At 32.4% G+C, this 27,466-nt stretch overlaps 1 protein-coding gene, 1 non-coding gene and 1 pseudogene across 2 annotated transcripts; 2 read left to right on the top strand and 1 right to left on the bottom strand.

Moving 5' to 3' along the window:
* The first annotated feature begins 131 nt into the window (after positions 1-131).
* On the top strand, positions 132-3,574 carry LOC120126420 (annotated as a pseudogene).
* Positions 3,575-8,243: 4,669 nt separating this feature from the next.
* On the bottom strand, positions 8,244-9,015 carry LOC120126463 (probable BOI-related E3 ubiquitin-protein ligase 2). Its single transcript, XM_039144652.1, has 2 exons — positions 8,799-9,015; positions 8,244-8,711 (listed from the first exon to the last, which is right to left on the bottom strand). Exons 1-2 carry the CDS (start codon positions 8,997-8,999, stop codon positions 8,244-8,246), a joined length of 669 nt encoding a protein of 222 aa, XP_039000583.1. The 5' UTR covers positions 9,000-9,015.
* Positions 9,016-14,154: 5,139 nt separating this feature from the next.
* Positions 14,155-14,348, top strand: LOC120126627. Its single transcript, XR_005516473.1, has one exon. It is a non-coding gene; the product is annotated as a U2 spliceosomal RNA (small nuclear RNA).
* Positions 14,349-27,466: the final 13,118 nt, after the last annotated feature.

Genomic DNA, 27,466 nt, shown 5'->3' with positions numbered 1-27,466 from the left:
TAATAGGAATGGTAAACGGTGTCGTTCAGAGGCAGAGGTAGTGATTTGTTAATTTTGAGAGGTCTGAAACTGGGGAAAACAAAAGCCCAAAAGGAAAGGAAAACACATAGAGAGATCAATTAATTAATATAATTAAAGAAACCTAAGAAGAAACCTAAGAAGCACAGCGCCGGGCTTCGGTTCCTCCTTGGTGTGTGTGTGTACGGCGGTTCTCTCGTGCGTTTCACATGTTAGATCCGTCTTTTCAATCTCTCCATTTCCCCCTTTTCTCTATTTAAACATTAATGTCTTCTATTGTAGACATTGATTCTTTCTTCTTCTGCAAATTTTGATTTCAAGCTAAAAAAATTCTGAATTTTTGGAATGGCTATGACAGCAGATTCTTCCTCCCCACACGAAGGTCTCAGTAATACTCAGTTCCGTCACAATAATTTACCTAAACAGCCTTGGGCTCAAGTTGTTGCTTCCCTGCCTGAGCAATCAAGTTTTTTAGATTGCCCTTCTCCTCCGCATGTGGCTTACTCTTCTTCTTTGTCTCTTACGCTGCCAGGTATTTCTTTAGTGGACACTCAAGGTGCTTCTGATTCTGATACCAATAATATTGCTCCTTCAAGTCCCAAGAAATCGGGTTGGAACAATCCTTCAAATGCTGTCTTGAGTGGTGTGGATTCTGAAAAGGAAGATGGGTGGCCTGCTTTAACTAAATCCTCTAAGGGTTTCAAAAATCATTAACCGATTCTCCTCCAAAGACTCCGGCCCACGGATCGCTTTCTACTCCTCCGGTTTCATCTATCTCCTTTTATGTTCCTCTATTAATTTACATTCTGAATTTAACATAATCTGGAAAAAAAGGAATCACTTTACTTACATTTTTGTTTTAGGTTAAGCAACCAAATGTAGAATAGATTCTAAATAAACAAAACAAACTGACTGAATGTTGTGGTAATAATAGGGTCCAGTGGTACCCCAATCGTCTCAGAAAGAAGGTGCTGGTTCTGCTAACCCGAAATCAACGCCAAACCGCTCAATGGTAAATCGGCAGAAATCTTCTAAGCGCAGTGGCAATAGCTCTGCTAGTGGGCTTCTACAGGGTGGTTATTCTCACCAACTCCCACCTCCACCACCGCCGCTGCCGCCATTTACCGTGTCACAAATCCCCCCAACTAATTTTGTTCCAGCAATGCCATATAATTCTACGAGAGACCCTCAGTACAGGAGTAATAGTTGGGAAACCAGACCGGTTGGAGGCTTTGCGTCGCAGTCTCACAATGACCGGCATTCTTTCCGAAGGGGAGGCAGCTTTGGACCACGTGGGGATGGCTATAATAATTGGGGGAGGCGTGATCCCGATCGTGGGAATGCAAGAGATGGTCATATGCAACTTTTGAGAGCTCCCCAAAGGGGATTTCCAAGACCTTCACATTCGTCTCCCGCAGTTCATTCGTTTGTTACTCCACAACCTGTGGCCTCATTTATGAATCCCATAGGAGGATACCCTGGTATATTCAAATTTTAAGATCTTGGGTATTTCTATTATGTTAGTGTGGTACTAATTTTTCTCTGCTCTCAGAGGCTATGTATTTCACTATGGCCCCATTTAGGGGCATGCCGGCATTTACCCCTGCCCTGCCTCCGATGTTTGTGTCTGTTCCAGATCCTCCTTTGTCGGCATTATTATTACACCAAATTGATTATTATTTCAGGTATATACACGTTGCAACTAATTTTTGGTGACAATTTGTTTACAACAACAGTTTATTTTTGAAAATTAATTGTCTGATAGTAAGCTGGCTTTGCATTTTAATAATCTTTTTTTTTTTGTGCAGTGATGATAATTTGGTGAAAGATGACTTTCTGAAGTCTAATATGGATGATCAGGGTTGGGTAGCCATTTCTTTAATAGCAGGATTTCCTAGAGTAAGCCATTTTTGTTCCATAGAGTAGTTTTTTTATATTTATTTACGTAATATTCGTATGCTCTTTTTCCTACTTACTGCATGCAGGCAAAAAAAGGTCATTGGAAAGGAGGCTCTATTCTGGTTATGCTTTGTTGGGATTAATTTAGCTTCTCTATTGGAGTCTAGTAGTTTAATTTGTCATTACTATAGGAGTTTGCTAATGATTCTGCAGGGTTAATTTTTTTCTGATTTCTGCATTTTATAAATAAAAGACGTTGGTTGTGCGGAATTGAATGAGTCTATAGGTTACGGGGCACCATTCGATCAGTTGAAGATGGAGAGGTGGTAGGTTTTAAGTTAAAATTGAAGTCAGGTAAAGCTTTAGGTTGAAAAGTTTGGGCATCGAGATGGGTCACAAAAGTTTGTGGGACTAATACATAATAGTGAGAATAAGTTAATAATAATTCCCTTTACCTTTCTTTTCCCGACATATGTTGATCTGTTGATTTATGCCATATTGTCTCTTTAATTGTCCCTTTCTGCTATTGATTAGTAGTTGAATTTCCTATTTGGCAATGCGGGATTATCTAATATTGTTCCCCTAATGCAGGTCGTCCTTTTATCCTTAGCTAATTAATTATATAACCCTTCTATTGTTGTTATGTGGCATCTATTGGATATTGACTCTTTGTTTGCGCATTGGATTTTTAGGAACTAGCTATCTTTCTTTAGATTGGCACCCGACATGCATTAATGCATGTATGTGGAGAGATATTGCCATTGTAATGGAGAAGTGATTCCATACTGGCTTGAAATTGTAGACATGAGTTTTACATTTTGTGTAACCGGACAAAGATTCTTTATATCAAGGAACATAGGAACTATTATGATCCACGTCTAGGTCTTTTATGTAAACTTTGTAGTCCAATTACTCTGGTTTTCTAATTAAGCTTGTTTTATGGTGATTATTTTTGCAGGTTAAGAGTTTAACAAGCAACATTCAGCTGATAGTGGATTCATTACGGAGCTCAACTATTGTGGAAGTACAAGTAAATCCAACATTGCAATCATCTTTGAAAAGAAATGCCTTGACTAAGTTCGATATTTTTTTTATGGGAAATCCCTTTTTTTCATTTTAGTTTGACTGTTACTGAAATATTTCTAGGATGATAAAGTGAGGAGGTGCAATGATTGGAGTAAATGGATACCTTATCGGGTTTCAACGACAGTAGGATCAACGTCTCCGGGCATATCAAGTTCTGAAGTACTAGCAAGTTCTTTTCAGCATATTACAATAAGAGAAGAGTCTACTCATCCCGAGGATACTTCAGGAAGACGTCGACGCCTCTCGGTAGGAGGAGGTTCTGAAGACCTATGCTTGGACCAAAACTGATCAATCTTGCCACCACAAGCACGATCCGGTAATAAAGTTGTGCTTTATTTTTTTGATTCGACTGAAGTGGAAGCTGCATTGCAAAGAATCGGGCAACTTTTTCTTTTATTTTCGCTCGTCGTCACATGTGGTCTGGTGTGGCGATTAGAGGCAACCAATAAGGTACATAAATTTATCTTTCGAAAGATAGAGAGGAAAAAAGAGTGGACTGTGGAAGAATAAGGAGCACTTTTGGTTGTATAGTTTTTGCTATTATTATCCTATGAACAATTCTTTCTTTTAATTCGTGCATCATTCAATTTATGTTCTTCATTCACTAAACTCGAATTTCAGCTTGAAAGTTCCGTGAAATTATGAAAAATCATGATTTTTTTTTCTAGCTCTTTAGTTTGAAAATATTTCACTTTCTTTTTTAAAAAAAAATAACTTAAAGTATTTTGATCTAAAGTTATTACTTTAGCATTCATTTTCTTATCTTAATTTCTATTACATTCTTTTTTATAATTTTGTTCGTACATAAAATGTTGGACTTCCGAGTATTGAAGTAATCTTCCACTAGCTTCAGCAAAATTAATGCAATAATTATTTGAAGCCACATTATTTCTTAATAAATATAATTTGATTTTTTTTAATATAAGTAGAAAGCATTGCTAGGTTAAATCGCCTAGTATTACATTGAGATTGGTCCTCTAAATCCCTTTTGAGAAAATCAAGTAGAAATCCAGGAGGGCTTTCATAGAGAGAGAGCTTGAATGAGGAGCGAAAAGTACTCTTGGCCAAGGTATTAACTGCACCATTTGTTTCACGAGGAACCCATTTGAACTCTAAAGCCCACGCTCGATGAAGGAACATCGTGATGGCTCGGACTAGAGGATTCGAGTTTGAAGAGATAGTGTCCGTGAAGAGCATCGAAACGAGTCTGGAATAATCAGATTGAACTTGGACAAATTCGTAGCCTAGATGCGAAGCTAATTGGAGACCATCGTGAACTGCCCAAAGCTCAGAATGGAGTGGATCAGCAACACCAATTGCTCGGCTGAAACCGTGCATCCAAGAGCCATGCTTATCCGAAAAATACCGGTTATAGTTGCGTGACCTGTGGTCGGGCAAAATGACCCATCTGTATTAAGCGCAATCCAGTTCAAGGGAGGTGGAGTCCATTGGTACGCTAGAGCAGGTTTCAGCATGATGAGCCGGAAAATCAAAATGAGACGGACAAATGCTGCTTGTTTCATAATGAAGAGCCCAGGCTAGGCTGCGATGGGCAATGTCTGATGGACAATACCTTCGGTTTGAGAATATAGTCTCACTTCTAGCTTTCCAATTGTACCAACACAAAGCAGCAAAAAGAAATACTCCAGCCTGCATTATGAGAGGGAGTGCTGCGAACCTTATTTAAATTTGATAGGATCCAATCTCGGACATCCAGATGGAAAAAAATCTGTCCTGACGAGATTAGGCAAGGCATCAATCCAAGTGTTCTTCGCAATAGGGCAGTCATGGAGGGCGTGAATCATTGTCTCGTTACTATCTCCACAAAGAAAGCATGCAGCATTATTAGCTATGAATCGCTGCTGTCGCTCGGAGTTGGCCAATAATTTTTCCTTGTACTCCAGCCAAAGGAAAATTCGAACCCTTTGAGGGACGGCAAGCTTCCAAAAAGTTTCCCAATGAGAGGAGAAAGGATCCCAACTACCTTGCATTAGAACTTCATATGCGTTACTGATAGAGAAAGTATCACTCCAACTCCAACTGGGAGAATAGAAAGTATCACTCCTACGCCAACTGGGAGAATCTGCGAAGTCATCCGAAATAGGGCCGCGAGCGCTAATGATGTGTGGGATTACATCCGATGGGAGAAGCGTGGACAACATAGGAATGTTCCATGTTGCATTAGCATAAAACTATTTTATAAATCTATTTCCTCCCCCTTAAGATAATAATACCCCTAAAATAATATAATTATTTTTGTATATAATTACACAGGTATAAAACTATTTATTTATTTTTAATAGTTTCAGATTTTATTAAAACTTATATAATTCCTATAAAATAAAAAGTAAAATAAAAATATTTTTAATTTTTTTTTATTTCGATTATTTATTATATATATGTTTGATTCAAGTTTTATTACATTTATTTGTTAGGGTTAATTTTCATAAAAGGTTTTCATATTATATTTTTTGTCTTCTATTAATTTTATCAAGTAATTTGATATGATATTTCATTGTACAACTCATACACGTAGCATGAATAAAAAAAAATTAAAGTAATTAACACGTACTTGCACAGTTTAAGTATGTACATCTCTCTATATCTTAATACCTAAAAATAAACACATAATTAGATTGATGTAAATATATTCATGTATTTTCAAAGAAATAAAAAATTAAATATAACAAATATATTAAGTTATTTGTGTACAACTTTGATTTAAAAAATATATGAAAATAATAGAAAATTATATTTTCTATGAATTTTCATGTAAATATTTTAACGTTAATATTGAGAATTCAACTTGTTAAAAATGAAAATATATCTCAATGACAACTTGATAAAACATACATTTTCTCAATCTTATATTCTTTCCACCAAATATTGTAATCTTACATTTTTGTCAACAAATCAAACAATTGTTAGAACAAAAATCATAATAAAATATGAATTAATCAATATCTAATATTGTCAAATCATCAAGAATAAAATATTAGATGCGGAAGCGTACCTGAATTAATTGATAGATTGAAATCTTTGAATCTTTCTTTAGTTGTTATCTTCCAAGAAGATATAATTCTCTTGAGTATAAATTTTTTGACGTGATAAGAGAAAATATGAGATTGTATATTTCTTAGGGATCATAACCCCTTTATATAGTTGATTTAAGAATCAATTATTGTTCGTATTTATAAATCTTCCATTCATCAAATTAAAGATACAACTTTAATAATATCTACATTTTTATTTTCATGATACTTTTAATACCTTATGACTTTATATCATATAACATAATTGGTTACTTAATTTGTGTCATATTTTATCATAACAATATACACTATAAATATGTACCCATAATTATGTATTTTAATCTAACAATCGCCCACTTGGACAATATATATTTCCTGATAAATGTGTAACCTTATGTGCTAAAAAATTATTATCATGCAATAGGTATTCTATAACATTTTTATCCATCAATTATATTCATATAAGATCAAAACGACTTTTGTCATATCAATCATTACTAGAAACATCGATGTTTATGTATATAAACACAGTCAAACAACATGTATCAATCACGAAACGTAACATAAAAATTATATGCAATGTGAACCGTATATGTATATTTCGAACTAATCTTTTTTAAACATTAATAAGATCAAGTTTATCAAAATCAGAGTGTTGACAAATCAAAATAAACTTTAACATAAATATCTTTAAAAATATTATAAATATTAGTACAAATTAAATATATTCAATCATTAGGTACCCATGCCACAGGAATAATCTTCCTTTGATGGTCTCCCATATTTGTTGCGCCAATCGACAGCCGACAGCCCGCCCCGCATGATATCTTCAAAGGATTGGGACCCACATGTCATAAGTAGAAGTTGATCCTAGCCGTTCAAATAAAACCTCCTCTCGTGCAAACAAATACGGCAAGCTTAAGGCGAACAAAAGAGGGGGTCAAGGGTTCAACGATAGAAAGGAAATCTGGTTTCTTAACTTTCCTCTGTTTGGAGACTTGAGAAAAAAATAGGCTTAATGCTCTTTTGGCCCTCATATTTAAAATAATAATAAATTTAGTCCTTATATTTTTTTCACTTAAATTTCAAACTTTTAAATTGGAGTCAATTATTTCATCTACTACTGATCTTAACGTAAATAATATTAGGATAGATTAAGCATTTAATACTTAAACTATCAATTTTAATCATTTTTAGTACATAAATTTTTAATTTTTCAAAACCTTTACTTAATGTTTAGTTTTTATTTTATTTTAATACACTAAAAATTCAACGTTAAATTTTGATTTTTTTAAAAGTTTAGATATTAAAACGAGCCAAAACTAATAATTTATGTACTAAACGCATTAAGTTTTTAACATGACGCTAAAATGAAATAAAAACTAAATGTTAGAATTAATTTTTTTTTAAAAAGTTTGGATATTAAAATTGACCAAAATCAATAGTTTAAGTACTAAATACGTAATTTACCTATTATATTGTGATTTATATAAGAAATCAAAAAATATTTTAAAATGAATAAATAATATTTAAACATTATAAGTGCTAAAAATGAAAAGAAAATATAAAATTATCCAAAATTCATTATTTTATAATAATTAATTTAATTTAATAAAAAATAAAAAAAAATAATAATCCTATTATAATAAAGAAAACAATCTCCCATCTCTTCTCTTCTCTTCTCTTCTCTTCTCTTCTCCATCATCGCCCATACCCTACATATCCAACCCCCACATGCAGATTTTGGTCGAAATTTCCGAGAAAATAAAACAAAGAATACATAAAGAGATATAACCGAGAAAGTTTATTCCCTGGGATGAATTTCTTTCAACTTTCCCAGATTTACCTTCACACGTTTCACAGCTTGTGTCATTTCAATGGATAATACATTGGCTAAAACAAAACAAATGAGGGGAGGGGGGGGGGAATGGCGACGGTGGGAAAGTTCCACGACTATTTTGAGGGATTGCTAGGCTAGCTATCAAATCTTTCTTTTGCCAGTTCAACGAAAAAAGTACACTGTTTAAACGTAGAGAGAGCTGTCATTCCTCGTGAATCGAAATCAATCTCACTAAAGAAATCTAATCTTTTTTTTTCATTTTGGGAGCAACCCAAATCAGGGAAAGAGAAATTAACCCAGAAATTAACTAGAAACGGAAACACATGGTTAGTTTCAGAATGAACAAGCATTAGTTTATTCTTCTTTGATTAAGCCAAAAAAACTTTAACGCTCCCTTCCTTTACGGATTTACAGACGGGACAAGAAACAAGCAATGGTTCACATGATTTGCAGGAGCAAAGGTGTCTGCAAGGTAAAAAGAGAACGCATGAGCTCTTAGAGTTGCACTGTTTACAAGCCATCTTACTGTCTCTGTCTTGTTGTTGATCATTGTTGCAGGACTCTTCGTCTTCAACTGCATTGTCTTTGGCTTGTTCGAGTCTTTTGCTAAGATCCATAGCCGTTGATTCATTGGCTTCAGCAAGTCTTTGCCATGACTTGCTTTCTCTTTCCACTTCTCTTAAGCATGCTTCGAGCTCCATTCTTTTATTTGTTGCTCGTGCCAAGTCTTCTTCTTTTCGAGTCAACAAATATAACGCCTTCGATTCCACAATCTTTAACAGATTCCCCAGCTGTTCATTCCTTTGCTTTCGTAACGCATATCTTAGTCTTTCGTTCTGAGTTTAAAAACATGTAAAAAAAGAATTTTTCAGCTGCGAAAATAGATAATACAGTTGACGTAAATGATATAATGAATTTCTTACCCGTAACTGAAGAAAACAATCAAGTTCCTGCCTTTGAATCTCCAGTTGAGCATCTAAAGGTTGAGAAACCGCCATGGAAACCAAGCTCTGAGCGTTTTGTTGAGAAGGAAACTCTTGAAGACTAAAACCAGCTTCGAATGAAGGAAGAATAGGCAAAGGCAAACCCATATTTTCATAACAAAACCGCGCTTGAACAGCCATAACAAGTATCGCCAGGCATTCATCAAACCTAAGCAGAACTAGAAAAAAGCTGAGGTTTTCTCTTTAAATCAAAAGAGACCACTTTTTTCTTAATCTGGATAAACCTTGTGCGTCTTTGTTGGTGTTGGGTTTTCTAGTTTAGCTGAAAATGAGCAGACAATGGTGGAAGAGAGCCGTGGATGGGTTATAAATAGAGTGGGAAAACAGACAAAAATCGTAGGAGAGAGAAACAAAGAGGACGTACGCATTCAGATTTTGTGCAGAAAGTCACAGAAGAAGCATAGGGTCTAAGGGGAGGAGAAGGGGGAAAGAGAAATTCAGTGGATTGGGACGTGAAAGGGTCAGACGTTATAGAGACGAAGGAATCAGAAGTTTGCTGAGTTTTGTCAGTTTTTGGTCATTGGAAAAGGCGGAATAATAGTTTCCATTAATTCCCGGCTATCTGTTATTCTAAATCAACAATAAATAGAATAAAGAAATAAAAACAATAAATAGCAACTCCTTTTTTATTAACCATTCTTTGATTAAAAAAAACTCTAAATAAATATTATAATTTTCATTGTTTAATCAACATTAAATCAAAACATATTATTGTTTCCTTTATTTTTATATTCTTATCGCTCAAATTTAGAATAAATGTTTTTCTAAAAGTATGAATTTGATAATAAAAAAATTGGGGAGACTTTACAACATAGAATATTCTCAACAGTTTAAACGGTATTAAGATTTAGGGTGAAATTGAAAAAATTTAAAGTTGAATCATAAAAATAGAAGCACAAACAAAGTTAAAGGACCAAAAATATAATTTATCCTAAAAATTAATATTTTTTAAATAATCTTTTTTTTTTGTAAATAAACAATACTAATACATTTTTATTGTTCTCCGATTAGAGGTTGGATTCGATTAAATTTTAAATATAATGATGTATATATAATTATGAAGCAGAGGGATGTGCAAATTGGGCATTTGTGTTCAGGGCTACGATGTTTAAGGTGGCTATGATGTAGGCCTGTAAACGAATCGAATGAACACGAATGAGAGTATGTTCATGTTCGTTTAACTTTAACCGAACAAATGAATAAACACAAACATAAACAAATGAATATTTCTTGTTCGAGTTCGTTCGCTAAGGAATGTAGCATGTTCGTGTTCGTTCATATTCGTTCATTTAATCATTTAAATGATAAATGAACGAACATAAACGAACTGATGTAAACGAACATAAACGAACACAATAAAAGAGCGTAAACGAACATAAATGAAAATAGATTCTTTTTTCTTTCCTAACAATTTTAGGATTATGTTATATTTAATTGTTTTGAGCTTTTTTTATTTGTATTTAAAATTAATTGAATTTTAAAATATTTATGAGTATCATATTAAAATTTATTAGGTTTTAATATTTTAAATGAATTTAGAGATATTGGGCTAAACATAAATGAACGCACATAAATGAACATAAATGAACGAATATAAACGAACATATTATCGAACATTCGCGAACTTAAATGAATAAACGAGCCCTCTGTTCATGTTCGTTCATTTAATTAAATGAACACAAAATATTATTTATGTTCGTACGTTTAATAAATAAAAAATTATAACTGAACTTTTATCGAACAATTTACAAACAGTTCGCTGAACGTTCGATTCGTTTACATGACTACTATGATGAGTTCCGATAATCAAATTTCAGCCTTTTTGTATTGGCGTGTTTAAGGGCTTAGAATAATGGGCTATAGTGTGGCGGAGACTGGTGTTCTGGGCCAGAAACGTCACCTCACTGTAGTAAACCCAGCTGCCACTCTGCTACGTGCATCACCGTCTTGGTTCTTTGGAATTAAGCAAAATTTCTTTTCAACATTTCCCACTGCTTAAATCGAGAAAAGAAAACATCGAAAGTAGATCAGCAACTATGTCAGCCATTTCACACAGCGTTCAGATTGATAAACACTGGGGATTTTGGGGGGGGGGGGCTGCAAGCCGTATTTTCAGTCATAATGGTAACCCACAATCGCCTGCCCAATTCACAGCAGACTGAAGAATAAACTTGCAATTTAATTAAGTAATTGATTGATTAACATCACACAAAAACTACAATCAACCATTCACAGCTTTTGCCCTAAACCACCAATGCATTAACTTGTTTACTCCTCAACAAGTTATTAATCTTCTTTTTTCTTGCAGACGTATCGAAATGTGAAGACAACAAACAGAGTTCATGTACATGGTTTAATTGTTTTGAATGGAAGAGTATATTTTTAGGATCCAATTTTATTTTTACTCTTAATTTAATGCCGTTGGTATGACTGTTTGAATTCGGGTATTTTCAATATAAATACCCGATAATTTTAAATCGGATAATCGAGTCGAGTTGAATCGTTCGAATCGTGTATTTTTTAACACCCTTAAAAAGTTGGAACAGATTCCAATTCACAAAACTCAAAAACAAAGTTAAATACACTTTTTTATCTATAATATGATTCTACTATGAGTCAGTGAAACTGCAGCAAGTGTTAGAAAAATATTGATGCCAAATGAAAACCTTAAACCCCAAATGAGAAAGACTAATCCCCATGCGACGATAGTGAAAAAAAATGAATTTGATCTAAATCTGAATTTAAAAAAGTGACCTTATAGAGTCAGGTCATGTTAAAACTCGTCAGATTTCAGTGAAATAATTATCTCTAATAATCATATTGTTTGTAAATAAACATTACATGATAAAAATGGAGTAATTCAAAACTTGATTAATTAAAATTAAATATTTTAAAAGTTTAATAAATAAGATAAATATGTTCAAAGTTGAGTAATAAAACTAACTGTAGAGCATACAAGTGATATCCCAATTACATGATATTATTTTTGTTGAATTCCTCAACTATTAAAAACTAGGACTGTAAATGAGACGAGACAGATCGCGAGCTACTCGAGATCGACTCGATCAAGGCTCGATAAATAATCGGATTGAATGGACTCGACTCGAGCTCGAGCTCGACTCGAGTTCTTAACGAGCCGAAACGAGCTACTCGATATTCGACTCGAAAAGCTCGAGAGCAACTCGAAAAAATTTTATATTATAATTTTAGATTTTTTAAAATTACATTATAAAAAATTTATTAAAAATACATTACTGATAATTATAAAATTTTAAAAATATACTAAAAATTCTATAATACAACTACCCTCAAATTTTAATTTTTTTAATTAAGCAACCTAAGTCCAATTGTTATATTGTATATTACTAAAAGAAAATTAAAAGCCCAATTAATTACGCACATATTAGATTACACCCTAAACTTTAAATCATAAACTATAAATCCTAAGTACTAAATCCTAAATCCTAAACCCTAAATTCTTAATCTGATTATGTGATAGGATACTAAAAGAAAAATAAAAGCTCATTTAATTAATCACATGTTAGATTACACCCTAAGCTATAAACTATACACTACAAACCCTAAATCCCAAACCATAAACCCAAAGCCTTAAGCCTTAAGCTCTAAACCCTAAACCCTTAATTCGATTATGTGATAGGGGTTAAGTTATGCACATGAAGGTAACATACAAATTATGCAAAATGAAATTAATGAAATTAACAAGGGTTTATATGTAAATAAACTAATAAATCAAACTTGGTCAAATCAATAAATAGGTTCATTATCAAAACAAACGGTGATCAAAACATCAATTTTATTTGATTGTTACATCTTTAATTTCTTGAAAACAATTAATTTGATTAAACAATTCATTTATTCATTTGAAAAGGTCATGCATTTTTTTGTCTCAATTGTCAAGAGACCTAGAGATATCTCTCTTACAATAAGAAGGAAACATTTTATTTTAATTGATCATATCTCAATATATGATTCTCATTATATATGAATTTGATTTGTATCTTATACACATATTTATCTTTTGAATATCAATCAAACTTAATATTAAGTCCAATATATTATTGTGCCCATAATAATAATCAATTCGACTTTAGAATAATTAATAGTATTATTTAGGAAATATTATATAATAAAATACAAATGATTATAATATAAATTTAATTATCAAAATATTATGTCTATATAATATGCAGGAAATTATTACTAACAAGAGGATGTTATCAGAAATATTATGCCTTTGAATGAATACAGACCAGTTGCTTGCAATAAGCTTAGGCAAGAACTTTGTCATTCTAGCAACAAGATGCACTTGTTGATGACTGAACAACAATAAATTGAACGAAAATGTTTCATGCAACTAGGATTAGGAAAACCATAAGGGCTTGGTGCATTTCCTCCATCTTGAGAAAACATTGCATACTTGATTTACTGCTCACCCATAGATCTGTTTAGATCCACTTGATCTTCATAACAAAGACTGCACTGCAAAAGCTCTTGTAACATCTCCATTGATGTAATGTAACATTAACTTCATGATCAAAGGAATATCAAACCATTCTACCGACCCCTACAAGATATGATGTGGATATTAAAATCTTAACCTGAAACTAATGCCAAGAAAGAATGGGAAAAGGAAATGTACTTTCTTCCTTGATTTTGTTGTCTTTTTTAAATAGCTAAATTATAACTGCCAATGCAGGTGCGCAAGAGACCTTTGAACGAAAAGGAAATGGCAAAGAAAGAAGAAGATATCATTACTATACAGTCAAATTCCAATGCACTAACGGTTCATGAAAAAAAACTAAAGGTGATTAGTTGGCAGGGCTTCCTCTTTTTCCTGCAGTGCACTCACTAACTTGAGCTCCTAACCCACCAGTCATGTCATGCTATAGCATTTTCAAGAGATTACTTGTTTAAAATCAGAAACAAAGTTGATTGCTCTTTGCTTTGATTTTCATCGAAAACCCATACTAACTTTTTATATAAAAGTCTCAATCTCCACCATCATTATACGATTTATTGATTGATCTTGAATGAACTCAAAGTTTATAAATCTAAATATTTACAGAGCATAAATATAGGAAGAAAGGAAAAGTAAAAGATGCTCCATGGCTGGGAAGACAAGGTGGCGCTATTGCGCAGAAAAAGGCTCCTTGTTAGTCCAAAGCCTTTTGAATTTATATCCCACACCGGACGCTAAAGAAAGTAAGAAGGCTGGAGTGAGTTATAAAAAGAGTGGACTAACACCTGTGTTAGTATATCTTTCTCCGCCTTTTGGCTAAGATGAAGTGTAGTATGTGATTATTAGCTTAATATCTGAAACATAGGCCTAAGGGCTCATACGATATTAAATTTATTTTTTGAGGGTGAGAACCTTTCATTGTAGCTTGCTTGTAGGGGAGGTCCGAGCTTGAATTGAGTTTTTGATTTTTTTTATTTCGAGTCTTTTCAAGTTTGAGTTGAGTTTGAAAATTTTAGGCTTGTGAGTTTTCGAGTCGAGTTTACATATAAAGTTTTTGAGTGCGAGTTGAACTCGACAATATTCGAGATCGACTCGGCTCGACCCCTATTAAAAACTATAAAATAGTAAAATAGTTATCATCCATCAAATTTAAATAAAAATAATCATTATTAATTTGAAAAAAATATATTTTTATCGAAAAATCTCTTTAAACTTTTATGAGATTGCCCATAAAAAATTACTTTCATATTTTTAGTTCAAACTTGTATAGTTTTAAATTTCTAATGAACACATCTTATTTAAATGAATAATAGACATTAATGATATTTTTTTACCAAATTACTATTAGAATTCAAGTTTAAACATAACTATTTGTATAAAAGAGAGACCAATTAATGTTAAATCTTTAGGATGATTCTACAACGATTGATGAATACCACTAACGATGAGTACCATTAATTTAATTTATAAAATTAAAAATCCTAAAAGAATTAACATATAATTATAAATTAGTTGAAAATTTAAAGGTAAATTATTTAAAATAATAGGTAAATTATACCAGTGACCACCTAATTATTACCCCTCTTTATTTTGACCTTGTTTTTTTGAAATTTTGTCAATCAGGTCACTCAAAATGCATTCAATTAAACCACTTGTCGTTAATATTTAACGAAAAAGCTGATATGGCAGTTAAAATATGTGGTATAATCACACATTTGATCATTGTTACTTATATATTCTATCAATTTGGTCCTAATTTTAATAGATCAAATATACCAAAGTAGTTAATTGAAGAATGATCCAATTTAATGTCAGTTAGTACAATTTTTCTTTTCTCTTTATCATCTTTTATTATTTCTAATAGTAAAGTAAAATAAACACCCCAATGTTTTAGTGATGAAACAGGCCAGCATGTCTCCATGTTCTTCGTTTTTAGCTTAAAATACTATATTTTACATTGATACACGTAAAACAATTAATGTGACAAATTCATGTGTTTAAATTATATCTTTCAATGATTTTAATTAGATGTTTTATTTTATTTTGTATTTACTTTTAAATCATTAGTTTAAAAATATTTATTTGTTATTAGTCAGTTATCCAATTATTATAACTTTACTTTTACCTAATTCGTCGCATTATAAGTAAAATCTAATTGTTTTAGATAATTTTTAAGAGTTTAAATTTTAATTTTACTTAATATAGATGTATTTTTTTTAAATCAATTTGATTTTTTTAAAATTCAAGAATGAAATCAATTTTTTGTAAGTTTTCTTTTATTTTCTTGTTGTTTTCCTACAAATTGAAAGAATAAGATGAATGAAGACTACTTTGGCACCATTTGATTTGAGGGTTAAGTTTATTTTAATTTATTAAAATTAGGACCAAATTGATAGAATATATAAGTAACATGGACCAAATGTGTACTTATATCAAATATTTTAACTGTCACCTCAACTTTTCAGTTAAATATCAACGGCAAGTGTCTTAATTGAATGCATTTAAATAGTCGAGTGACCTAATTGACAAAATTTCAAAAATGATAATCAAAATAAAGAGAGGTAAAGTTAGGTGGTCGCTGATATAGTTTACGTTTTATTTTAAATAATTTACCTTTAAATTTCAACTAATTTATAATTATACGTTGAGCCTTTAGAATTTTAATTTTTTATAAATTAAATTAATGATGCTCATCGTTGTAGTGTTCATCGGTGCTCGTCGAGTGTTGTAGAATTTTCTAAATCTTTATATAAAAAAAGAGTTTTCTCTCCGACCAATTTACATGTTTTAGGGGCTTGTGACCTTTCATTATGCAGTTATTTTAACAAAATGAGTTAGCTTCGATTTCGGAGGCCAAATAATTTAATATAATATAATTTAATATTATATACAGAGTAAATTAATTTAGTCCCTATTAATTTTTTTATTAACCCTATAATAAATATAATGAATATATATAATATTTAATTTAAATTAATCGATGAATAAGTTAAATACTAGTGATTAAACAGAAACATAACAACTATCAATTAATAAATTGATCCTTTTTGTTATTCTTTATTAGCAATAAGTGATTAATAAATGAAGTAATTAGTTGATAAAATAAAAGTTAAAACATCTTAATGAAAATTGATTAATTGACCATTTTTATTAGATTCAATTGATAATGTACACGAACTAAGGCACTTCATTGTGTAGACAATCATTTTCGTCATGACTTATATATTATTATTATTATTATATTATTATTATTATATTATTATTATTATTTACAAAACTTGAAGACCCAGAAGCAAATACACAACCCGGAGGCCCAATTGACAATAGAACCCAAAGGCCCATAACTGATTCAGACCCAACATCCCGAGACAGACTCATATAACCTAGTATGCCTAAAACTCATTTAGGGTTTTCTGCTAGGTTTTTTACACAACTCTAGCCGTTAGCTCACCACCACCGTCCGATCAAAGGAGATACAATTGCCCAGATTTGTCCAACAGAAACCCTAGGGTTTCATTACAACCCTAGGGGTTATTCTGGCCGCCGCCTCCAACTGCTCCAACCAGTCGCTGCCACGCTACCACCGCCTCAATAAAAGACTCCAGAAGATGGATGGTAGCCGAACACTTCACTGCCCTATGGTGAGTCACCAGCATAGCTCTGGTGACTCACCGAAAATCCATCATTACAAACGGTTCTCCGAGTCTTATAAAATGAATCAATCGATCCTGTAAACAAGACACAGAGAGAAACAGGGAAAGACAAAAAAATAGAGACTACCACAACGATCCACAACCAGCAGTAAACAACGAAAAGAAAAATAATGGAGAAAGAAGCCTTACCCACGGTTGTCAGAACCTCCAAGCGTCGCCAGAGAAGTAGAAACATCGAAGGTATCTTCTTAGATCTAGTCTGATTGACTATTTTTTAAGAGAATAGAAGCTCAGACTCGGGTAGAGGGTTAAGAGATCTACATTTTAGGTTGATTTTATATTTTCGACCACCGTGATCGGTGATCGGCGGTGGCTATCAGCTCGGTGAACGGTTATCGGTAGGTAACCGGCATCCCTCCGGAAGCTCTCCCCTCTCTCTAGTTTTCCCTCCGGTGAGGGAAAACTAGAGAGAGGGGAGAGCTTTTCTCTCTTTAGAGGGGAAAGCTTTTCTCTCTTTAGAGGGGAGAGCTTTTCTCTCTTTAGAGAGAAGATAAGCAAAATGAGAAAATGAGGGAGATGGCCTTAACTGGCCGGTTATGGCCTATTTATACCCTTCCTGAAACTACGTCGTTTTGGGGAGGGACCTTTGAGTAAATTTGCGTATGGGTAAATTACACTTGTGGTCCCTGTATGTTGTAATTCTTCCATTTTGTTCACTAAAAGCATGTTTCTGTGTATCCTAATTCGTTTCTCAAATTTTATTTGTTTTTCAAATTTTATTTGTTTTTATTTTAGTCATTAATCGTATGTATATATATTTAGGGTAAAATATTCATTTTAATCCCTTAGATTTTAATAAGTTATATTTTAACCCCCTGTTAGTAATAAAGGTTAAATAACACTGTTAATACCTATATTTCATCATATTTCAAATTATGACCATCAATTTAGATACTTTACAATTTAATCTCTAATCTTTAATATTTTTTTAATATTTTTTACATTTAAAGTACTTAACATATTATGTATTTACAGTAGTAATCTAGATTTTTTTTATTTTTGTGGTTTAATAATTAAATTAAACTAAAATTTATAATTTTTTTACTGCAAAGACAATTAATTAATAAACAAAGGTACCAATTTTGGGTGTTGTGGGGGTGTTAATCATTCCCCACACGTAACCGACTCCCGAACTCATTTTTTGGTAAGCAGACCCTTTTTGTGTTATTTTAATACTATTATTATAATTTTATTAAAATAACATAACATTTTGGTGACCAATCACACCTTGATAAATGCTTGGTAGCGACTCTTCAAATTCGTGTTTTATCTAATGCCAGAAGATAAACACTTATTTTTTTCGAGATAAGATTTAGAAAACAACGACACTTGTTTTTCGACTGGCGAATGTCGTCTCGACAGCTTGATGACTCCACTGGGGACATTGTTTTAGAGAGTCAAGCCACTAGTTTATTAATTAATTGTCTTTGCAATAAAATTATAAATTTGTTTTAATTTTGTTTTAAATCCTTGACTATTTTAATAAAACATTTTTTATGTTTTTTCCTCACACACTGTGCACTGCATTATTATGACATGAGCTAAAATCCCGATCTATACCATTTAGCTTGAATGAGAAACTATTCCCTCGTGTGGTTTTCACGTCCGTATAAGATAGGGGACCATTTCTTGAGCTCACACCTTATGTTCATCGTGTGGTTTTCACCTTCGTATGGACATAAGGAACTGTGTTCCTTGGAATTGAACTCAATCGAAAGTCTGTAATTGTAACACCCCAACCCGTATCCAACCCGGATATGAGTCCGAGATGCACATTGACATTTCAAAACTTTTATTCTTGCAAAATAACATAACATTTTAACTTATATTAAGAAAATATGATCATATATTGTTGAATTGTATTTGTTATAAAATTTTGAGGCAAAAACGTATTTTTGAACAGTAAAATATGGTATGAACAATACCGTGAACAGTAATGAGCATTGATGAATAGTGCTATAGTGCATCGATGCATTGCCACAGTGCATCGATGCACTAAAGTTTCGAAGCAAAATTATGCATAGATGCACTACTACAGTGATTTTCGTAAAATGTACACAAAACTCGTAAAAATTTAACCGTTCATTACTATGCATTTACATTTACATATATACGTTTAAAACATTCCAAAATTCAATCAGAGCGTATCCAATAAAAATCCTTTTTATTACATGCCAACTAAAATTCTATTTAACAAAATACATGTAATTCGATCTATATTTCTGATCTGATCTTTGGTAAGGAGAACTGACATGTCTTGTTCCTCTTTACTTCTCCTTTCGCTTTCCAAACCTACGTGTGAAACAATCACACGCTAAGTCATAGACTTAGTGAGGTATATAAAACATATAATAAAACTATAGAACATTTCATATAATAAAATGTATACATATACATATACATATACCATCATCATCATAATTTCTATTTATCATATGATTTTGTACTTATCATTTATGTATATCGTATAACACACATAACATCATATAATTCATGTAACATATTTCATATCATTAAAACATATACATCATATGTATTGTATTTGTTATTGTCTCTTTATTAGCCCATGTACATTTTTGAGAACTTAAGGTATTCGAGTACATTGAGGTTGTGCACAAATGTTGTCACCACAGCTCGTATAAATTGCACCAAAGTGCCACGTAGAATTTGCAACGAAGTACCGCGTAGAAATGCACCGTAGTGCTATATAAGATTGTCCATAAGGACCACATATAAATTCCTTAAGAATCATATACATATACCATGGATCAAGTAGGTGTCTCAAAAGACCTCATACATGCTCCAAAGAATACATATACGCCCCAAAGGACCACGTAGAATTTGTCCCAAAGGACCGCGTAGACCCTCTACTCTTGGCATGCCAACTATACCTATAGCTCTCGTATCATATAACATGAGCATTTTTCTTATGCTTCATAAATTCATGTACTCATATCATTGCTCTTATGATCACATATTTCTTTTCTTCTGTCACATATCACATGTGCATATAATCACATAGTTTACTTTCATGTAATTCATGTCACTTTTCATATGATTTCATGTTCATATGTCACATAGCTCGTAGAATAACATGTCAGACATAACTCATATATAATGATGCATATAACATATAATCATATAGGTCATGTCACATAAGAATAACATATAAACTTATTCATATAAGATCATGTATCTCATGGTTCTTTCACATAGTTCACTATTACATAATCATGTACTCACATATAGCATTTAACATATACACTCATAAGAATCACCTTAATCATATAACCTTTTAGGAGTTAATTATTACCATAGTAACTCAGTCACTGTCTCATCGCAAGCCAATGTTTGGTTAATAACATAAGTATAATTAAAATTGCACTCACCTTAGCCTTGCTTTGATTCGATCCTAATTCTTTGATTGTTCCAGAACTTGTTTAGGCTCAATATCTATATAAACATAATTTCCGAGACAATTATCAAAAGCCTAAACCTTATAACTTGGTATTAATAACTTAGGCTAATTTAATAAACTAAAATTCCATTTTTTTAGGGGTGTATCGATGCACTATGGGTGCATCAATACACAAAATAGCTTCAAAATTTCCATGCATCGATGCACCCCTTATTACATCGATTCACATTCGAAAATTATCTTAGTGCATCGATACATACTCATAGTGCATCGATGCACCTGCCCATAATAGGCTATTTCATCCGAAAATTCCATAACTTTTCATTAAATTTCCTCATATAAAACTCTTTTTATACCACTTAACTCAACTACAACCATTTTAACTAACTTTTATCATTCTCATACCTTATTATCTCTCATATATCATCCAAATTCTTAAAGCTAAGAATCATACCAAATTTTCCATGTTATCCAAACTTAATTCTAACACTTCTAACTTCTCATTCTCATAGATGGCAAGTCAATTTCATCCTCCAAATTCATTTAAACCTTCTTATTCAAAATTTCACTTAAAACCTCATTTTCTTTAATATTTCATAACTTATTCATCTTTTGATTTTAATACAAATTAAGCCTTCCTTAAGCTTAATTATCATCTAAGGATCAAAACTCAACCTTTAAATCAACAAATAATCAAGAAACAAAGAAACTCTTACCATTGCCTAGCTTCCACGGTTGGAGAAGAAGAAAGGAAGAAGAAGAAAGAAGAGTAATATGTTTCCACATACTCCACATGGGTATTATAATACACAATAATTATTATTTAATTATTTCCTTTTTCAATGACTCATTTACCCTTTGATTCTTTTAGTAATTACTAAAGATCCTTCAGGAAATACTTTCAAATAAATCATTGAACTTTTTCACTTTAATCACCAAATTCTAAAATTTTACAATTTAGTCACTAACCCATAGTTTGTGATGTTACAAATCTCCCCTCCTTTTAAGAAAATTCTTCCTCGAATTTTCATTGCCCACATTGATAAGAACATATCTTCTAATATTCTCATGTTGCTTCTCTTACTTAATATTTCCTATTCATTGTTAACAGACTTATCTTTTTCTCTTACTCAATTCTTCATATACATCTTACTTTTATAAATCCATATAATGTCATTCATTATATAGACAATACTCCAATCCTTACTACTCAATATTACGAATCAATTGATTTCCTTCATTATTCTTTAATCGCTTTACACCATTTCTTAATTCGTGTATGTACTACAATACACAAAATTCTTTTTATATAATCTCACATACTTGTCTAAGGAATAATCACCATTTTATAACAAAAGGTGCTAACTTACTTCAATCCTTCCATTACCTTTTTCTTTTATACATCTATATCATATCCCTTATCATATAGATAGTAACATCAATTCTTATTACTCAAAATCCCAAATCATTCACTTTTCTCATAAGTCTCTAATTACCAAACTTTTATTCTATCATTATTCAACTACATCTTAACTTTCTCAATACGTATGAATCATTCTTTATCTCTCTATCCACGTCCACTTGACCAAGAAACATAATCTTAAATACTCACTACAGATGATTAATACATACACTTTGCCAAAATCCAACAATTTTTCATATAATCTTACGAACATTTTTTTTACTTCTATACTAACTCATACTTTATACCTCATCATAATCCTTGTCATACTTGAGCTTTTAAATTCCATCATTTAATTTCTTTAGTCCTTCATTCCTTCACAAATCTAAATATCCTTATACATAGGTCATATATTTTAATTCATGTTCACATACTCATTACTGATCTTTATCACATCTTTATAACTTTGATAATTAGCTTTACTTATACAGAACCTTATTCTTCACCATCTTTTATACTTGTATTTTTCTTCCTCAAAGCTCCCTTTAAAACTTGTAAATAGTCTTTGTTGAAACATTTTAATATTTCGATATAACAAATTAAGTTAAATGGATTTTAAGATTTTCCAAATGATTTTCTAAGTATATTCGATATAACTATTCGAATATCAAAACATTACTCCAAATATTTCAAAAATCATTTTTGATCCTTATTTAAGTGTAAAATTAAGTTTTAATCATAAAACAATTTCAAAATATTTTATAAAGTATTTCGAACCAATTCAAAGCCAAAAATTCCAGATTACTCAGAGGGAACCGATTCCCCCCCATAGAAGGAACCGATTCCCCCCTGAATGGTTTGGCTCCGAGATTTCCAGAATGCTCGGAGGGAACCGATTCCCCCCCAAGGGGGTACCGATTCCCCCTTGTTCAACGGTCGAAATATTTGAATTTTACACTTAGGGAACCGATTCCCTATAAGAGGGAACCGATTCCCCCCACTGACCAAGCTGTTTTATTAAATGTTTTCACACTAAAACGGCTATAATATCTTCTCTAATTATCCCCAACGTTCAGAAGTGATCCAAGGTGTATTTAAGCAAGCTTAGAAGCCATTGATCAAGAACAAGAAACATCAAGCAACTAGAATCAAGAGAGAATCAAAGAGAAAGCATCAAACCTCAAGTTTGAGCATTTCAAGCCCATTTTCATTCAATATTCATTTTGCTTTCAAGAACACTTTTTGTGCTCAATTGTATTCATCTTTGAGTGTTCTTTTCTTTGTTCTAGAATTGTGCAAACATCTTACCTTGTGAAGTTTTCTTGTAAGTTTGCAAATTTGTAATCTTCTCTTTGAGAAAAGAGTGTTCTCAAGAGTTGGGGTATACTCTTGAGGGAATTGTAAGGTTATCTCTTTGGCCTCAAAAGAAAGAACAAATTAGTGAATTTGTTGGAAAATCCTTAGTGTGGATAGCTAAGGTAGTGGACGTAGACTTTGTTTGAGAAAGTCGAACCACTGTAAATCGCTGTGCAATTGCTTTCAATTTTCTGCAAAAGCTTCCACAAAATTTTTATTGCCAATTCACCCCCCTCTTGGCCAATTTCGTCATTCGATTAACTCAACAATTGGCATCAGAGCCTAACTCATTTGAAGGTTTAATCGCCTCTTGAGTCGATCCGGGAAGAGTTACATCGATTACAAAGTCATCAATGGCCTCCACTTCAAACTTCGACTCCGGTCTCGATTCGATGCCCGTCAACAAGCCTCCTTTCTTCAATGGAGCTAACTATGCCTATTGGAAGAATAGAATGATGTACTTCATTCAAGCAAGTGACATGGGAGCATGGAATGCTGTAGAAGAAGGATACATCAAACCTCTCACTCATCCAAGGTTGTGGAGTGAAGGAGAGACAAAAATGTTCCAGCTCAACTCCAAAGCCATCCATATTTTTTTTGTGCTCTTGGACCAGATGAATACGGAAGAGTTTCATCGTGTACAACCGCCAAAGAAATATGGGACAAACTTCAAGTCACACATGAAGGTACAGATGAGGTAAAGAAATCAAAAATTAGTATTCTAACGCATAGCTATGAAAATTTCAGGATGAAACCAAATGAAGACATCAAAGCTATGACGGATAGATTTTCAACGATTGTCAATGGTCTCAAATCATATGGAGAGATCATCTCAAATGAAAAGCTTGTGAGGAAGTTAGTCTACTCCCTCCCAAAATCATGGCAATCAAAGAAGACGGCAATCATCGAGTCTAAGGACCTATCGTCCTTAACTCTTGAAGAACTTATCGGTTCACTCCTCACTCATGAGATGATGCTTGAAGATAAGGTGGACCTTGATAAAGTTGAAGAGACACCAAAGGAGAAGGAGAAGAAGAAAAACATTGGAGTTGCTCTCAAATCCACAAAAGATGAGAGTGATTCAAATGATGATGATGACGAGGAAATGGCATTGTTTGCCAAACGGTTCAGAAAAATGATGAGACCTTACCAAGGAAGAAAATTCAAACGAAACGAAGGCCTCAAAAATGAACCAAAAGAGAAGGACCCAATCATTTGCTATGAATGCAAAAAGCCGGGGCATGTCAAATATGATTGCCCACAATTGAAGAAAAAGGGTCAATCAAAGAATAAGCACAAGGCTCATGTGGCTACATGGAGCGATGAAGAAGGTTCCGATGAAGAGGAACAAGAAGTAGCAAACTTGTGCTTGATGGCATTCGGGGAAGATTCTAAGGTAACCTCTAACTCATCTGATTTTGATGATTTATCTTATGATGAGTTATTTGAGGAGTACAATGGGTTGGCTTCGGATTATGAGAAATTGTTTTTAAAATATAAAAATGATGTTTCAAAATTGAAAAATGAAAACAAACTCATATCCAAAACCAACAACGATCTTGAAAGTAAAATCAAAAATTTGCAAATCAAACTAGAAGAGTTTGAAAAGAAAAATTTAGATTTGCAAAATTTACTTTCAAAGATCAATGATGATCATCAAAAGAAAATTGATGATCTTAAAACTTCTTTTGATAAAGTTGGAACAAAACATTTTGAAAAAGGTGAAAATTCAAAATCCAACTTTGTTAGAAAAAGTTTTAGAAACTACAATCATAGAGGTCCCCAAAGAACCTCAAATGGAAAAATCATTAGAAGTGTGTGGGTTCCTAAAGAACTCATTACTACTAAAGATAAAATATCCTACACAAATGGATACCTAAAGGGACTAGGATTTTGGAAACTAATGAATATGGACCCAAAAGAATTTGGGTACCAAAATCAAAATTAATCTATGTTTGTAGGGAAAGGAGCATTGCTACAAGGCACGGGAAACAAATTCAAACTCATGGTACCTTGATAGTGGATGCTCAAGACATATGACCGGAGACAAAAGCCGGTTCATTGAGCTTAACGCCAAAATGGAGGAGAAGTGACTTTTGGAGACAATTCAAAAGGTCACATTGAAGGTATTGGTACAATAGGTAATACCTCTTCCATACAAATTAAAAATGTTTTATATGTGAATGGATTAAAGCATAATCTATTGAGTATTAGTCAATTATGCGATAAAGGATTCAATGTCTTATTTGAAATTAATGGTTGTAAAGTCATTGACATTGCATCTAATAGGATTATGCTTGTTGGTCATAGAATAGGAAACATTTACATGGTGCATTTAGATTCTATTGATATGACTAATTTATGCCTAGTTGCTAAGGATGAGCATGATAGTTGGTTATGGCATAGGAGACTAGGTCATGCTAGTATGAGTGTTCTGCAACGGCTAATTCAAGGTGATTTAGTTCGAGGGTTGCCTAAGCTTAAATTTGATAATGATAAAATCTGTGATGCTTGTGCTAAAGGAAAACAAAAACGAGTTTCTTTTAAATCTATTAATGATGTATCAACCAGTAGAGTATTACAATTGATCCATTTAGATCTTTTTGGGCCAACTAGAACTACTAGCTTGGGAGGAAAACAATATGCATTTGTCTTGGTAGATGACTATTCTAGATACACTTGGGTTCTATTCTTAAGTACTAAAGATGAAGCATTAGAAAATTTCATCACATTTTCAAAAATAATCCAAATGAAAAAGGATACTCTATCACTAGTGTTAGAAGTGATCATGGAACTGAATTTGAAAATCTTGGATTTATTGAGTTTTGTAATTCTAATGGTATTAGCCACAATTTTCAGCACCTAGAACCCCTCAACAAAATGGAGTTGTTGAGAGGAAAAATCGAACTTTAGAAGAAATGGCTAGAACCATGCTTTGTGAAAATAATTTGCCAAAATATTTTTGGGCGGAAGCCACAAATACGCTTGTTATGTTATAAATCGAGTAATGATTAGGCCAATTTTAAAGAAAACTCCATATGAAATTCTCAAAATAAAAAGCCTAACATTAGCTATTTTCATCCTTTTGGATGTAAATGTTTTGTTTTAAACAACGGTAAAGAAAATCTTGGTAAATTTGATGCTAAAAGTGATGAAGGAATTTTTCTGGGTTATTCCTTAAACTCTAAAGCTTATCGTGTATTTAATAAAAGAACTTTAGTTGTAGAAGAGTCTATACATGTTGTTTTCGATGATAATCCCCTTCCGAGGAAGGATTCTTCTGTTAATGATGATGTAGGTATTGTACAAGCAAATGACGTTAGATATGACGTTGGAGAATCATCATCAAAGGAAGAAACAAAAGATGAGGAAACTCATGATCCCCTCGAGAATCCAACCATTGAAGAAAGGGAAGTATCTTTTCCAAGAGAGTACAACTATGTCAAAGATGGTGAAATTATAGGTGATCCATCAAAAGGGGTAACTACTCGATCTTCTCTTAGAAATATCTGTAATTATGTTGCATTTATTTCATGCATAGAGCCTAAGAACATCAAAGAAGCATTAAAAGATGAACATTGGATTATGGCTATGCAAGAAGAATTAAATCAATTTGAGAGAAGTAAAGTATGGACATTAGTTGAAAGGCCTAGTGATAAATCTACTGTAGGTACTAGATGGGTTTTTAGAAATAAACTTGATGAAAGTGGTAATATAGTGAGGAACAAGGCTAGACTTGTTGCTCAAGGCTATACTCAAGAAGAAGGCATAGACTATGATGAAACATACGCTCCCGTAGCTAGGATGGAAGCAATTAGAATGTTATTAGCATTTGCATGTTTCAATGAATTTAAATTATATCAAATGGATGTTAAAAGTGCATTTTTAAATGGTTTTATAAAAGAAGAAGTGTACGTGGAACAACCTCCAGGTTTTGAAGATTCAAATTTTCCGGATCATGTTTTAAAATTGACAAAAGCTCTTTATGGTTTAAAACAAGCTCCTAGAGCTTGGTATGAAAGATTGTCAAATTTTTTAATTGAAAAAGGTTTTTTAAAAGGAAAGGTTGACACTACATTGTTTTTAAAGAGAAAAGGTAAGATTTATTAGTAGTTCAAATTTATGTTGATGATAATATTTGGTTCTACTAATGATGTTCTTTGTCAAGAATTTTCTAAGCTAATGCAAAGTGAGTTTGAGATGAGCATGATGGGGGAG

Source organism: Hibiscus syriacus, unplaced genomic scaffold, assembly GCF_006381635.1.
Source record: "Hibiscus syriacus cultivar Baekdansim isolate YM2019G1 unplaced genomic scaffold, ASM638163v2 tig00110458_pilon, whole genome shotgun sequence".
NCBI lineage: Eukaryota > Viridiplantae > Streptophyta > Magnoliopsida > Malvales > Malvaceae > Hibiscus > Hibiscus syriacus.
Note: the sequence above shows the minus strand (reverse complement) of the source record. Positions and strands in the feature narration are given on the sequence as shown.